Source organism: Pan troglodytes, chromosome 6 (genome assembly GCF_028858775.2).
Source record: "Pan troglodytes isolate AG18354 chromosome 6, NHGRI_mPanTro3-v2.0_pri, whole genome shotgun sequence".
Lineage (NCBI taxonomy): Eukaryota > Metazoa > Chordata > Mammalia > Primates > Hominidae > Pan > Pan troglodytes.
The window spans coordinates 118,430,001-118,441,550 of NC_072404.2; the positions used below are offsets into that span (position 1 = coordinate 118,430,001).

The window sequence follows — 11,550 nt, forward strand, 5'->3', positions numbered from 1 at the left end:
GTCTTGGAACCAATCTCCCATGGATACTGAGGGATTACTGTATTCTTTACTTAAACTGATCTGCCTGAGGACACAGTTTGCTATTTTCTTTTCCTACTTTTCTCTTTCACAATGGCTCTTCCTCCCACTCTAGAAAATAAAGCCCTCTATCACATCCATCTGGAATCTTACTATAAAGAAAACTGAAGCAGAGAGATTTGGAAATTTTCTCAGTCACCCAGTTAACAATTGGTGAAGCCTAGAATCAAACTTAGGCTTTTTTTTTTTTTTTTTTTTTCTGTAGAGACAGTCTCTCACTATGTTGCCCAGGCTAGTTTCAAACTCCTGGCCTCAAGCAATCCTCCTGCCTCACACTGCCAAAGTGCTGGAATTACAGTCATGAGCCATCATGTGGGGCCTAGGAAGGTCTTACAAATAAGAAATAATCCCCTCATCTTGCTTCAGATGCTTTAGGTTTCAAGTAACAAACTCAACTTAATATGTACTCTATTAGCTCCTACAAGAAATTCAAAGGTAGATGAAGCTTCAGTGTGGGTTTAATCCAGTGGCTTACTGATGTCACTAGGGCCTGGTTTCTTTCCATTTCCCCAATTGGCCTTTTGTGGAATCCACTTCATGCTAAAATTCTCTCTCCTTGTGGCCACACAGGTAATTGCCAATGTTCCCAGGACTAAGTGCTTCCCCATCAACATCCAGAGAGGGTATATCCAACCAGCATCCTGATCTAAATCAGCTTGGATTACATATTGCCCTCCCCCATGACCCTATACCTTCTGCCTCCCTGTCGTTACAAACATTATGGCCAGGGAAACTGAATGCACCGGTTGTTGCAAGCCAGTTGGGGTCCAACCCCAGAGATGGGGATAGACAGTTTTCTTGAAGTAAATGGGCTAGGTGAGGGAAGAGACAGCATATAGAATAAGAATGTAGGAAATATTAGGAAGGGGAAGTAGATGCTACGTAGGCAACTTGTAAATGCCCAGTAGACATCTGCTCCTGGAGAATATGGGAAAGGAAGAAGAAAAGGGGGTAATTACAGTAATTGAGATCCACTTACTGAGTGATGCTGTTGTGATCTATATCTTTTTAGAGACTGCTTTGAGATCCAACTTGATCTGACTCCCCTTATATGAACAAGCCAAGTATGGCAGATTATATTTTCCACAATGGCCATAACAGTATCTCCCATCCTCCATGTTCTTTTTGCAATGTGCCTTTGTTATACCTCCCATCATGAAATGGGTTGCATGTTCCCTCCCCTTGAATCTAAGTGAAAATAATGTTGACTTCCAAATCTAGATCATAAATAATGGTATAACTTCTACCTGGTTCACTCTGGGGAGGTTTGGTCTTAGAAATCAGCTACCATACTGTGAGGAAGTCTAAGCAGCCCGTGGGCAGGTCCAGATGAAGAGGAACCAAGCCTACTGGTTCACAGACCTGGCTGAACTCCCAGCCAACAGCCAGCACCAACTTGCTAGGCATGCAAAAGAAGATATCATCTTAAAAGTGGATCTTCCACCCCCTGCAAAACCTTGCCAAAATTTCAAATTTTTCAGCAAACTAAGTGATTCCTGTTGTTGTAAGCCACCAAGTGCTTTAACTGGTTGCATGTCACATGGCAATAGATAATTGATACACCAAACAAACAGAAAATGACTACACAGCCAAATCAAATCTGTCATTCCATCCATCCCTAGCAACATACATTCTGAAAGAAAAAGCCTAGCCATAACTATCTTTCATTTTAGATTTTTAAATTTCAAACATTTAGAAACAGTAGTATAGGGAACACTTATGTACCTATCACCCAGTTTCAACAATAATTATTCTGTGATTTTTGTATCATCTATATATCCACCCATTTCTACTTATTCTCAATTATAATTTAAGGTAAAATTTATATTATTTCAAATGCATAAATCTTATTAGTATAATTTTGATAATGAAAATACCCACACCCCGGGTGTGGTTTCTTTCCAACTCTCTGGAAAGTTCTCATGTCCCTCTCCAGTTAATCCTCCTGTATCACTCAGAGTCCAGTCAAGAGACAGAAATCACACCCGTGTTTTGAATAAAGAACAATTTATTCTATCTCATAAATAAAGAGATTCTAATAAAGAATGCAATTCAAAGAATTACTAACTAGTAAAAAGAGAGTAACTACTAAGAGCAAAAGAGAACACTAAAGGACACCCTGTGGCTCAGACAGAGTACCCAAAGATGAAATAACCTTGGAAGGAGGGCAGCCACCTCCCCAAGGCTGAGATTCAGAGAATGTGGAGTGTGGCTGAGGTATAGTGGGGAAGTCCATTAGGTTGCCCTGAGACAGAGGTAGTTCTCAGCCATGATGGTCCAAGGCTTGGTGAACAGGACCCCACCAGCTCACACTAGTGAGCAGACGCCCCCTGCTGGGGTGCCAATGGGTTGAGGCTGGTGAGCAAAACTTGCTGAAGAGTGGGCACCACTGGGTGCACCACACACATGCTCCTGGAAGCTGTGTCATGTGAACAAGAAGTGAGGAAGCACACAGGAACCAGGAACTGAAGCCCCATCTCCCTCCAGGGTCCCTCCAGCACTGACAAGGCTTAACAACATGCTAGCCCAAAGCAATGCCAAGGTCTAGATCATGACACCAGTCCAGCTTCTAGGTGTCAAGGGCTACTTTTCTCCTCCTCAATATTTCTGCAGTATTATAATCAGCTGTCTAGTTTTATGGGGAAAAAAATTTTAGACTTTAACTAAAATTGCACTGAATTTATACATTTTCTGGGAAGACATTACATGTTGTTATTTTCCCATTCATAAACACGGCAGAGTACTTCATTTCTTTAGGTCACCTTAAACGTCTTTCAATAAAATTTTACAAATTCCTCCAAACAGGTCTTTCACATCTTGTCCTAAGAAACCTTATATTTTTTGTGGCTATTATGAATGTAATTTCTTTTTTTTTTTTTGAGACAGAGTCTTACTCTGTTGCCCAGGCTGGAATATAGCGGCGCGATCTCGGCTCACTGCACGCTCTGCCTCCTGGGTTCACGCCATTCTCCTGCCTCAGCCTCCTGAGCAGCTGGGACTACAGGCGCCCGCCATCACGCCCAGCTAATTTTTTTTGTATTTTTAGTAGAGACGAGGTTTTACCTTGTTAGCCAGGATGGTGTCAAGCTCCTGACCTCATGATCCACCCGCCTCAGCCTCCCAAAGTGCTGGGATTACAGGCGTGAGCCACTGCGCCCAGCCTATAAATGTAATTTTTAAAAGCTACTGTTTAAAACTTTGGTTCTAGTGAATTGAAATGCAATTGATTTTTTAATATTCAGTGGAAGAATTTTGTGAGGATTTTTTTTTTTTTTTTTTTGAGATGGAGTTTCGCTCTCATTGCCCAGGCTGGAGTGCAATGGCGTGATCGCAGCTCACCGCAACCTTCGCCTCCTGGGTTCAAGAGACTCCCCTGCCTCAGCCACTCGAGTAGCTGGGATTAAAGGCATGCGCCACCACGCCCAGCTAATTTTGTATTTTTAGTGAACTTTCTCCATGTTGGTCAGGCTGGTCTTGAACTCCAAACCTCAGGTGATCTGCCCGCCTCGGCCTCCCAAGAATTTTTTTTTTTTTTTTTGTCTACTCTTTCACTGTGGGTGTAATGGAATTGTCAGAAACTGAAAATACTAGGAAATGTAGGACTATGGATATTGAGAGCCCATTTGACAACTGAGGATTGAATTTAAAGTGACACAATTCAGTTTAATTGTGTGTTCTTCCTTTATATAATGTTCAATTGCTCAGGGGTAAGCACAGACTGCTGGATATTTGAGTTTTACCAGGGATGGGTGTTTGTCACATCAATAGGACAGAGGGAGAAACAGGTAAAGGAGATAATCGTATTTGAAAGTGATCATAATGATGGTGGCATTTTAAAAGCATGTCTGCAAATGATATTTCTTACATAAAGAGGTGGGGTTTAATTCCTCTCCTCTTGAATATGGATTAGTCTTAATAATCCACTTGTAATGAAGAGAATACAGTGAAAGTGATGTTGAGTAACTTCTGGGGCTAGGTTATAAAAGGAGATTTTACTTGGCTCTGTCTCTTGGACACCTGTTTTGGGACCCAGCCTCCACGCTGTGAGGAAGCTCAAGCCACATGGAGATGTTACACATAGATGTTCTAGCTGTCAGTCTCAGGAGAGGTCCTCATCGACAGCCGGCATCAACTGCCAGGCATGTAGGTAAGGAAGCCTTCAAGATGATTTTAACTTCAGCCACCCTGACATGTAAGTGCATGAGAGGTCTCAAGCAATAACATTCTGTCAACTCCCATAACTGTGAGAGGCAATAATAAAATGAATACTGTTATTTTAAATCACTAAATGTTGTAAAGACATTTAGGTAATAGACATCTACAATAATGATGAACCAAGGAATCTAAGATGGGTAAAGAGAGAAATAAGGACAAAAGAGTAATATTTGACAGTGCAAAGATAATTGAATGAAATGGTGGTTTGAGTCAGTTGAAGAAGTGCTAGTGTAGAAGCTCCAATGTGAGTGAGCTAAGAAATTAAGAGATAAGTGGATGAAGAAATGGAGATTTCAGAGATGGTACAGCAATTTAGGATAAAATGGTTAAGAGTATGACCATAGAAGGACATGACTGAGGAACGGTGAAAGCAAAGATAACTGGAAGAAAGGTCAAGGATGTGAACGGAACATCCCTGTGAATACTGCGGCCACAAGAACAATGACAGGAGTAGAGAGAAAGGAAGATGGTGAGCCAGATGCTAATGCTACCAACAAAACATAGAGATTGGTACATAATGAAGACAATGAGTGCTAAATCTGATGTTATGAACTACAAAGAAGCTGAGACTTTAGAAAAAGGAGGGAAGATACGTAGTTTGGAAGTGGAAATGGGGAGCCAAGGAAGACACCTAACCTATCTCTAGATCTGAGGTAAACTGAGGAGTGAAACAAGACAGTCTTCCTAGGATTTCATATCTGAGTAGGATGTGGAAAGTCACCATGGTCCAATGACCCTGCTACAACAACTAGAAAAAAAGACACATTACAAAAATCACATTTAAAAAAGATATTGGAGAGCCATGGAATTCCAGGGGAAGGAAATTTTTCTGAAGTGAGCTGACAATGCACAGCTGCTTTTTTTCCCTGGGAACGTGTGCCAGCTCTGGGTAGGAAAGAGGACAGGGCTGGGCCCAGGCAGAGAAAGTCTACAAATGGGAAGAGAAACCAATAGGCTTATGGTGGTGGCACGGGGGTAACATGACAGGTTAGAAACTTGAGGTGCCCCAAGTGTGGCCACTGTCTCCCATAAGGCAGTGAGTTCTGGGAGTGTTCACACAGGAGGCTGAGGAGCTAGAACATCAACTCCTACAAGGCAGAGTGAGTCTTTCATAATCTCAGGGAAGGAAGAGGAAGCCTGCCTCAAACATACAGCCAGCATAACCTTCAATGTACTTGCCAGATTATAAAGTTGAGGGCCCACGGCCGCCACGCCATCTGGGAAGTAAGGAGCACCTCTGCCCAGCCGCCCCACCATCTGGGAAGTGAGGAGCGCCTCTGCCCGGCCGCCCCACCGTCTGGGAAGTGAGGAGCACCTCTGCCCAGAAGCCCCACCACCTGGGAAGTGAGGAGCGCCTCTGCCTGGCTGTCACCCCCTCTGGGAAGTGAGGAGGCCCTCTGCCCTGCCGCCCCACTGTCTGGGAAGTAAGGCGCACCTCTCCCTGGCCGCCCCACAGTCTGGGAAGAGAGGAGCGCCTCTGCCCAGCCACCGCACCTTCTGGGAAGTGAGGAGCACCTCTACCTGGTCGCCGCCCCATCTGGAAAGTGAGGAGCGCCTTTGCCCGGCCGTTGTGCAACCCTCGAAGTGTGAAGTGGCAGCCTTGTGTGTGATTTTTATGCCCTCCCCAAGTTTGCATTTTTGATATTAAAGTTTACTTTCAAAAGTTTTAAATTGGGGAATATATATACATATATAAAAGTTGAGGGCCTAGAAGGGAAACTAAAGAGCTAAGCTTAAATACCTCCGAAGAGCAGAACCAAATCTCTCACAATCTTTCAGTCTGAGGAGACAGAGACTGGCTAGCTTCTCAATCAAAAGCCCAGAAGAGCTATGCCTGAGGAATAGGGATGAACCAGATGTAAACCGAACCCAAATAAATCCACAGTCCAAGCTCAACACAGATCAGTCCCTTCCTGGACTGAGGTCATGAGCTCTGTACCCTATACAGAGGAAAGGACGAACCTTTGCTGGCGAAAGAGTATATCATCTGGAGCTTCTATTGTTCTTTTCTCACACAATGTCCAATAAAAATAAGAAATTACTAGGTATGGGCTGGGCGCGGTGGCCCATGCCTGTAATCCCAGCACTTTGGGAGGCCGAGGCAGGTGGATCATGAGGTCAGGAGATCAAGACCATCCTGGCTAACACGGTGAAACCCCGTCTCTACTAAAAATACAAAAAAATTAGCCGGGCATGGTGGCGGGCGCCTGTAGTCCCAGCTACTCGGGAGGCTGAGGTAGGAGAATGGCGTGAAGCCGGGAGGCGGAGCTTGCAGTGAGCCGAGATCCTGCCACTGCACTCCAGCCTGGGCGACAGTGCAAGACTCTGTCTCAAAAAAAAAAAAAAAAAAAAGAAATTACTAGGTATGTACGAAGGCAGGAAAATGTCTTGAATTATCAACAGAAGAAAATAAGCAATAGAAGCAGACCCACAAATGATCTGGATATTCAAGTTAACAAATAATGATTTAATGTATTTTTTTATGTATTTATTTTATTTATTTATTTTTTTTAGAGACACAGTCTCACTCCATCACCCAGGCTGGAGTGTAATGGTGTGATCTCAGCTCACTGCAACCTCTGCCTCCTGGGTTCAAGTGATTCTCATGCCTCAGCCTCCCAAATAGCTGGAATTACAGGCGTGCACCACCACACCTGGCAAATTTTTGTATTTTTAGTAGAGACAGGGTTTCAGCTGGTCTCGAACTCCTGGCCTCAAGTGATCCACCCACCTCGGCCTCCCAAAGTGCTAGAATTACAGGCATAAGCAACAAACAATAATTTTAAAATAACAACCATCAACATGTGTGTTGATCCATTTTGCACTGCTATAAAGAAATACCTGAGGCCAGGTAATTTATAAAGAAAAGAGTTGTATGTGGCTCAGGGTTCTGCAGGGTGTACAAGAAGCATGGTGCCAGCATCTGCTCGGCTTCTGGCGAAGGCCTCAGGAAGCTTTTACTCACTGCAGAAGGCAAAGGGAGCCAGCATGTCACATGGGAAGAGAAGGAGTAAGAGAAACAGCTAGAGGGAGGCTCTTCTAAACAACCAGCTCTTGGGTGAACTAATAGAAGGAGAACTCACTCATTATCACAGGGGAGGGCACAAAGCCATTCTTGAGGGATCTGCCCACATGACTCAAATACCTCCCACTGGGCCCCACCTCCAACACTGGGGATCAAATTTTAACAGATTTGGAGAGAACAAATAAAGAAAACAGAAAAAGGCAAACTGAATGAAAAGATGCATAATTCTAATAATCAGAATTTATTTAAAAATCAAATTGACATTCTAGAACTGAAAAACATGTCTAAAATTAAGATTTCATTTGATGTATTTAAGAGTAGACTGGACACAGCATAAAACAAAATTAGTAAACTGGAAAACCATCAATGAAAAAGATCCAAACTTGAGCTCAAAAAGAAGAAAATGGGGAAAAAGCAGAAGAGATCAAAAGAGGCATGTAGAACAAGGTAAAGAAAAAGAAAAAAAAAAGCTAACATATGTACGATTGGAGTTCCAAAAGGAAAAGAGAGAACTGAATAGAAGTACTATTTGAAAAGAACCAAGAATTTTCTAAAACGGATGAAAAATATCTATCAACAGATTCAGTAAGCCCAGGGGACCAAGCAGGATTGTTTAAAATGTTTTTTAATTTTTTATTTTTTTAGAGATAGGGTCTTGCTCCATCACCCAGGCTGGAGTTCAGTGGTGCAATCATAGTTCACTGCAGCCTCAAATTCCTGGGCTCAAGTGATCCTCTCCTCTCAGCCTCATGAGTAGCAGGGACTACAGGTGTGAGCCACTAAGACAAGTTAGCTTTTTTTTTTTTTTTTTTTTTTTTTAATTTTTGTACACACAGGGTCTCACTATGTTACCGAGGCTGGTCTTGAACTCCTGGCAAGCAATCCACCTGCCTTGGGCTCTCACAGTGCTGGGATTACAGTCATGAACCACCAAGCCAGGCCTGATTTTTAAAAAAATCAGTCTCTATTCAAGAGATTTGCAGGAAAATGATATTGTAGGTAGAAAATCAGGTTTTATTTAGGACAGGTAGATGAAATTCAGAAGAGGTTAAATATACAGGGAAAACTTTAATGAAAGGTTACTTATGTATTCCAAGGCTTGCAGAAGATGGGTTTTAGAAAAGTATAAAACCTGCCAGACATGGTGGGTCATGCTATGGTGGGTCATGCCTCTAATCTCAGCACTTTGGGAGGCTGAGGCGGGTGGATCACCTGAGGTTAGGAGTTCGAGACCAGCCTGACCAACATGGTGAAACCCTGTCTCGACTAAAAATACAAAAATTAGCTGAGCATGGTGGCAGGTGCCTGTAGTCCCAGCTATTTGGGAGGCTGAGGCAGGAGAATCGCTTGAACCCAGGAGGCAGATGTTGCAGTGAGCTGAGATGGCACCACTGCACTCTAGCCTGGGCGACAGAGCTAGACTCTGTCTCAAAAAAAAAAAAAAGTATAAAACCCACCTGGGAAATTGAGTCAGATAAATAAATGTACAGACAGGATATGAGGCAGAATGGAATTCATCTTGATATTCTCTTAGGAGAAATGGGTAATGAGTTTAAGGTGGGTGTGTGGGGCCCAGAAGATTGCTCCTTTGCACTTCCTGCTAGTGTGCTAGCAGAGGTGAGTGAAGGACTCCTCAGGAGAACATGATCTTAGACAATGGAGAATGCATATAAGGGCCTCCTCTATGGGTGCAGAACAATGCGGTAAGCTGGTAAGGAAGGAATGCTTTCACCCAGAGGGGGAACTGGGGACTGCCTCATTGCAGCTTTGTGATGTTATAGTAACTGGCGGCCTAGATGAGAAGAGGCCATCCCTTCCTTGATGTACCCTGACTCTCAACTCAAGTCCATTTCTGCCACCTGCTCCACCGCCATATCACAGACTGAGCCATCACTCAGAATGGCTGCACCCTGAATTGTAAATATAAACGTTCCACTTTCTGACCCCCACCTCCTGTGTTTCCAGCTCCCTCACTTAATTACTCCCTCTACTTCTCTTCACTCACCTCTTAGAGGAGTCTTCACTTTCTGTCCATATATCAGTATGATATCCTTTTCTCATTTCCCACTGAGTCCTTAGAGTCCTTGGCCCATCACTTCAGATACTCAGGAGCTTAGCTCCCTAACCTACTGACTTTCCATTCTATTAATATATGCCTGGCAAATTCCTATCCCAGACGAAGTCAACTTGGTTATCTCTGTACCTACATCTGATTTACTGACTGCTACTTGAGAAAATCACACAACCGGGAAGATGGGTACCATTCTCCCTACGTATTTTCAAGCACAATTGTATAGAGGTACAACACGAAACTCACTGTAATAAATTAAAACAATACAGCTATGGACAGAGTAAAAAGTTAGAATTCTCCATCTCCTCCCCCAAAACCATTCCACAAGACATCTGTTATTAACAGTTTGGCATAGGTTCTATGCATGCACTATTGTCTTAAAGCTAGATATATACACATGTATGTACATAAACACATATACAACATATATGAAATCAAATGGACAGCTAGAGCAGAATGGACAGTTGCTAAGCAACTTGCACTTTTTCTTTTTTACTTAATAATATGTGTTGGGAGCCAGCCATGTGGTGTATGCCTGTAGTCCTAGCTACTTGGGAGGCTGAGGTGGGAGGATCAATTGAGCCCAGGAGTTTGAGGCTGCAGTGAGCTAGGATGGAGCCACTACACCCTAGCCTGGGTGGCAGACCAACACCCCGTGTCTCAATAATAATGATGATAATAATAATATGTCTTGGAGGACATTTCTTCTTAGTAGGTACAGATATACTTTATTCTACATAATGCCTCATTCGCTTAGTCACTCTAGGTCATTTACTATTTTTACTATGAAACAAAGTTATAATGAATATCCTTGTACATCCTCCTGAACACATGTACAAGTATTTCTCTAAAGTAGATCCCTAGAAGTAGAAATGCTTGGTTAAAGGGTACATGTATTTAACATCTTAATAAATATTTCTCAATTACCATCCAAAAAAGAGACGGGTGGGGGGTCTCTACCAAATTGCCCTCCCAACCGCCTAGGAGCGTTACTACCCTCAGGTAGGACCTCCTCTTTCTTTCCCTAGACAAGTCTCTCCCTCATTCTCCACATAACGTATCTTTGCTCGAACCTCCTACTGCAACAACATCCCCATCCCCACTCAAACACGCACATTCTTGGTAAATATCTCACCAACTATTTGTAGAGAAAAAAAAGAGGTCAACAAAGGCAAATGTTCTCAGCTTCCTACCCCCAAACCTACAAAACCTAATGTCTATCCCCTTCCTGTCTTCCTTCCCTCCTATTATAACGGCAGTAGGAGGGCAGTCCTTCCTGTTGTCTAAAGGCAATCCTGGTTGAGAGGGTCCTTACCTTCACAAAGGGCTGACTACACTGACCAAAGGGCTCAGCTTCCACTCTTCCCTTAGCTAACCTCCATCTATTTTCTGCCCTCATGGCTCCATGGAAACCTCAGGCTCACCTTGGGCAGAATCCAGCTCGTTATCTTAGGTGACTAGTGCCTACTCCCTACTTCTGACAACATTCTTCATAATGCCAGTCTGCTGATTTTCCTCCTCAGGCTCTCTGGCACTTCTTTCTCACTCCTCCACTCCTCAGGTACTTCTTGTCCAAACCTTAAAATCTGAGTTTGGGGTTTCCGATCTGGTCCTTGTGCTCATTCCCCCTGGGAGATGTCACCCATTCCCCACGTGCAGCCACCATCACCCTCTGTTTTCTCTCTAATTAGCGTCTTCAGCCCTGATCGCCTACAAGTCCGAATTTGACTTCACTTTCTCGCATTCTGCCCCGCCTTCCCTCCACTCCTCCCCAACCCCGAAACCTAGTCCCTCCTCCGGGAAGTCTTTCCTGACTCCTCCCCCTTCTAACTCCCCACCGACGGTCTGTGTCCGCTGCCACGCGTGTCCAGTACCTCGCAGACCTGAGGAATGTAGTTCTCCTTGAAGTAGTTCTTCAGCCTCGGGTTGGCATTGCGTAGCGAGGCCATGGCCCAAGGCCTGACGGAGAAGCTGCGATAGTACCCTCCCCGCGCTGGGACTAGGGGCCGGGCGCGTGCGGGCGTTGTCCCGGCAACCAGGGGGCGGGGCTGGGCGTGGCACCGCCCCGCGCTCCGCTGCCAGGGGCGGGAGAGAGGAATGGTTGCTTCACGCCCCGGGGGAAGAGACGGGAAGCTCGGCTCTGGGTTGCGGGCCCCTGCGT

At 44.2% G+C, this 11,550-nt stretch overlaps 1 protein-coding gene across 24 annotated transcripts in view; it reads right to left on the reverse strand.

The window, feature by feature from the left end:
- Positions 1-11,458, reverse strand: part of FBXL13 (F-box and leucine rich repeat protein 13) — a 268,541-nt gene extending 257,083 nt beyond the window's left edge. For 16 of the 24 annotated variants that reach the window (XR_010158650.1, XR_010158651.1, XM_063814976.1 and 13 more), the window contains exon 1: positions 11,264-11,425. Coding sequence is in view for 6 of the 24 variants with exons in the window: in XM_063814976.1 (XP_063671046.1) it covers positions 11,264-11,338 (75 nt within the window). In the remaining 18 variants the exon portion in view is untranslated. Of the gene's footprint in view, positions 1-11,263 lie in introns of all 24 variants that reach the window. The other 8 variants (XM_063814993.1, XM_063814981.1, XM_063814980.1 and 5 more) reach the window with 4 other exon arrangements.
- Between the last annotated feature and the right edge of the window lie 92 nt (positions 11,459-11,550).